Source organism: Pteropus vampyrus, unplaced genomic scaffold (assembly GCF_000151845.1).
Source record: "Pteropus vampyrus isolate Shadow unplaced genomic scaffold, Pvam_2.0 Scaffold263, whole genome shotgun sequence".
NCBI lineage: Eukaryota > Metazoa > Chordata > Mammalia > Chiroptera > Pteropodidae > Pteropus > Pteropus vampyrus.
In genome coordinates this window covers 909205-913705 of record NW_011889044.1, presented here as the reverse complement: position 1 = coordinate 913705, position 4501 = coordinate 909205, and the positions used below count along the sequence as shown (strand labels likewise).

The following is a 4501-nucleotide window of genomic DNA, read 5'->3' as shown; positions in this document are numbered from 1 at the left end:
TCCTCCTCTCTCTCTTTTTAGTTATCTTCCAAACAAGACGTGAGAGCAACCAAAACCGAGCACTCCACCGTGGGAACGACCCAGCGAGGACCGGCTCAGACGAATCTCAATCTCACAGCGAAGCAGGATAATGTCACGATTAAAGGCCTCCAGGCTAACGTTAGCATACCAAAGGTAAACCTTAAGGTTTTGAAAGTTTCCCTGAAACTTGAGAGCATTTTAGTGGTTTTAGCCTTTGTGTTTACTAAACTGAGTATCAAAAATATATATTTTATTCCCTGATGGTCTAATGTAAGAATTAATATAATGTAAATAAGTTCACTTAAAAGAATATTGGGTAAGATATACTAAAGCATTCCACATCCATCCAGTAAGAATTTAATTATGATTATTTTATGAGCCCATGTTCATAAGCTTGGTCTTTATCACTCTCGGACACTTAGGTATGCCATTCCTAACAGAAGATTATTCATTTTTTTTTCTATATCTTATGTTTACACTTTCACTTTTCAACTCTGTCGTTTGTGACATTTTGTGTGTTAGGTGAACTTGTGTTTGTTGCAAGCCTCAGTGGAAGAATCTCCAAGCACAGCTCCTGGTAGAAGTGTGACTCACGTGTCCCTGGTTGCATTGTGTTTCGACAGAATCGCGACACAAGTTCGTATGAACAGGTAAGGAAGGTTTTGTTAACTCGAGCCATGCTCCTGTTGCTGAGTGTAAAAGCAAGCCTTCATCGTCTATTTAATACATTTCTGAAAATTCTGATGTTAAAACTTAAAACTGGTGTTGGAATTTCAAATCTTACTTTGTAGTTTTTTAAAGGTTTGTACTGTTTTTATTCATACTGTTTTTCAGTAAACGCTGAAGAATTTACTGTTAATATTGCTTTAACTAAAGCAGTGGAATTTTTTTAAAGAAAAGAACACTGTTGAGTTAAGTGTTTTTAAATGTTAACCGTCGTCCTTTTTCTCTCCGGAAAGAGGTGTGGTTGAAGAGGCTGCAAACAGTGCAGAACCCAGCAGAACGTCGCATTTCGATAGGTATGTCCACGCCACCAAGATGCAGCCGCAGTCATCTGGATCGCTCAGATCAAATGCCGGAGCGGAAAAAGGCAAAGAAATTGCTGCCAAGTTAAACATTCATCGAGTTCACGGGCAGCTCAGGGGTCTAGACACAACAGGTAGGACTCTACAACAAATGGTTTTCCTTCAACTTGTATAAATACAAGAGGATTTTGCAAAAAAAAAAAAAAATTTTTTTTCCTCCGAATATTGCTAGAATTTGAACATTTCATAAGAAGGAGCAAGATATTTCTGTCTCTATTGAAACCATGGTGTTAAACTATTCATCACTCACTTCCTGCACAGAACGGAAGGTGAACTTTGATGGAACAGTGATTGGTCTGGTTGCTTCATGGTGTCTGCTCGCTCACTGCAGGAGAGAGGGAGTGTGCTCTCTGTAGTCTTTCTTGCTCTATTAAATCGTTATGTCGGCACAACTTTATTAGAAATAAGTAACTGTGACACCGATAGTAGATAGTCAGGTCTATAAAATACAGCATTGGTAGGACTGGTAGGCACGGCTATGCCTCTTAAAGCCCCCGGTGAGGCGAAGGAGAAAACTAGAGATGTCATGTGTCATCTCAGATTTTTGACTCAACTCAGTGCATGTGCTCATTAGGAGGCTTAAATGATCTCAGATGGTCAAAGATTCAATCCAGGAGAAACTGAATTTGTTAGTCTTATTTGAGATGGCGGCTATGCTACAATCTCCATGTGCGACAGGTGACCAGTCCTGGATGAGCAAATGATTTCCTTGAATTTGCTCCCTGTATTCTGTATGCTCTGAAGGTTCCCTGATTCCTGTCTGTGTTCTGGGTCTGTGTAACTGCTCCGGCTTTCTCAAGGCTCATGTCACTGTCCTGTGTTTGAGGCTAAGGCATTTGACTGGAGGATTCCAAACGAAGAGACTGTTCTGACCCCTGAGCTCTGTGGTCCTCGTGCTGGGTGGGGCTTATCACAGTGGTTGGAGTTACAGAAGGACTTTCCTCAGCTCTGTGGTTTGCACCAACAACCACCTGGGCGTTACACAGACTTAAGCAGTAGCTACATGTAATTTTGAAAGGCACTTGATCTGGAAAAAACTTATCAAAGGCAAATCTCCTAAAGAAATTCCAAGATGGCCATTGCATAAAAATGAAGGAAAAAAAAAAGAAATGTAAATATTCTTGTTGAAGTCGTATCTTGCATAAGATATCCTTGAAAGGATGCTCAACAATCTAACGACGTTTGTTACCTTGCAGGCAGGGGACATGGATGGTGGGTGAGGTGCTATAGGCTTTCCTTGGAGACCCTTTCCTACTTTTGGAACTTTGATCCATTGAGTGCATTAGTTAATCAATAAATTTAAATAAAATTCAAGTTAAATCCTCACATTATGCCAAATGTCAGAATAAGTTCTTGGAGTTAAAGACAAATATAAAAAATAATGAGAAAACTTCAGAAAGATGTAGGCGAATACTTTATGATCAAGACTTTCTAATTGTAAACGTATAGTATTTTCGTAATGGAATGCTATAGACCTATTAAAATAACATCTTGCAAGAATTTTTAGTGACCTGAGGAAGTTACCATGGCTTACTGTTGTATGAAAATTGGGAACCAAAGCTAGATTTGTGAAATGATCTCTGAAGAGCTAGAAGGAAACTTACTTCAAATGTAAGCCACTTATCTTAGATGGTAAATTTACATGTGTTTTTTTAATCTTCTTTTTTTGCTTTTCTGTATTCATGAGCTGTAATCAGAGAAACACATTTTAAAAAGTAAGATAAGATAAAAATGTCTGCCAGGTAGTCAGGACGTTAATTTCTATATTGAATATTACAAGTGGTAGAAAATGGCAATATCTGTGATGAATTGTTGTATAAAGTGTTAGCATAAAGCAGTCTTTTGGTAAAAGCTGTCATTTTTCTAGAAAATAATATTTTTCCTAAGGCTGATAATTAAAATAATTTTTATTTTGTAAAATGGTAAGGAAATATTTTAAAATGTTTACTATGAAGTTGAATTATTCAGGAGCTTTTTAACTTTAGATTTTCAGAATATCTTATAGTCTTTCAGAAACAATTCATCCTGCCTTTATTTTTTTTTTAAATGTAACTACTTGTTAATTATGCAATTATTTGTTAATTATGGAATCTTCTTCCTCTTACTCCAGCATGATTCTGGCACTTTTTAAGTAGTATGGCATAAGACAGCGTCATTTCAGAAGTTGGTAGCTCATTCGTTTATTTTTCTTTCACAGACGACTACTGTGATATCTGTAGCACAACCACTGCCAAATGTTTACATTGTTTGGTGTTTTAAAAAATGTGTACAAACCTGTCTTTAAAAATGGTGGTTTTACTCTCTTTTGATAATAGATATTGGTACCTGTGCCATCACTGCTATTCCCTTTGAGAAGTCCAAAGTTTTATTTACTCTTGAAGAGTTGGATGAGTTTACTTTTGTGGATGAAACTGATCAGCAGGCTGTTCCAGATGTAACTCGAATAGGTCCCAGCCAAGAAAAATGGGGTTGGATAATGTTTGAATGTGGACTTGAAAATTTAACCATAAAAGGTGAGTGGATTTTTTTTTGTGTGTGGGGGGTAGGGGATTCTGCTTAAGTCGGGGACAAATTGGCACACATTGCTGGAATGTTTTGAACAGTCATTACTTTCAATAACCTGAATCAGCATATTCAAGGAGAGAGTGTGGTACCCAGGGTTATGCACCAAGGGTGGGTGCCCACCCCGGTTCCCTCCACTGTGTGATTCAGAGTAGAACTTCAGTGTCTGAACAAAGCAGTCTGGTTCAGAGCGGAGCCCCCAGCTTTTGGAAGCTTGCATCTTTGGAAACTAGGTCTTGCATCTTTGGAAACTAGGTCTTTGATTAGCAGAGCTTTGCCATATACGATGAAAGTACTGTAAATCCTTTACTTGGTGAGGTACTGACTTAGTCGTATTTTTTTTACATTATTAATATATTAAAATAGGAAGGGTGAACCGTGTATAAGACTTTTAGGTTTAGGCATATGCAATAGGAGTTGTATATGTCTACAGTTCCTTACCTGATAATCTAATCTTACATCACTTTTATAGATAAGGGCAAAATTTTGATGAGAAGAAAAAGATCTGTATGAGTTTATTTTTATCCGCGTGGGTGTCGTAGAGTACATCATTGAGATACCCATTGTTTGTAATGGCCCCTTTCCTTTTTACAGGAGGGAGACAGTCCGGAGCTGTGTTATATAATACTTTTGGGATGATGGGTAAAGCTAGTGGTGTGGAAAGGGCTGGGGTGCTGACGTCCAATAATTCTTCGGATTCTCCGACCGGCAGCGGCTACAACACCGATGTCTCCGACGATAATTTGCCTTGTGACCGAACAAGCCCTTCTTCAGACTTAAATGGGAATTCCGTTTCAGATGAGCAGGTTGGTAAACTTCTAATAATAATGTTT

The 4501-nt window shown here is 38.1% G+C and overlaps 1 protein-coding gene across 1 annotated transcript in view; it reads left to right on the top strand.

The window, feature by feature from the left end:
• Window positions 1-4501, top strand: part of KIAA1109 (KIAA1109 ortholog) — a 146012-nt gene that overhangs the window by 60116 nt on the left and 81395 nt on the right. Inside the window, exons 31-35 of the mRNA XM_023520429.1 lie at window positions 22-174; window positions 544-671; window positions 981-1180; window positions 3422-3619; window positions 4263-4474. Of these exons, the coding sequence (XP_023376197.1) occupies window positions 22-174; window positions 544-671; window positions 981-1180; window positions 3422-3619; window positions 4263-4474 (891 nt within the window). The remainder of the gene's footprint in view (window positions 1-21; window positions 175-543; window positions 672-980; window positions 1181-3421; window positions 3620-4262; window positions 4475-4501) is intronic.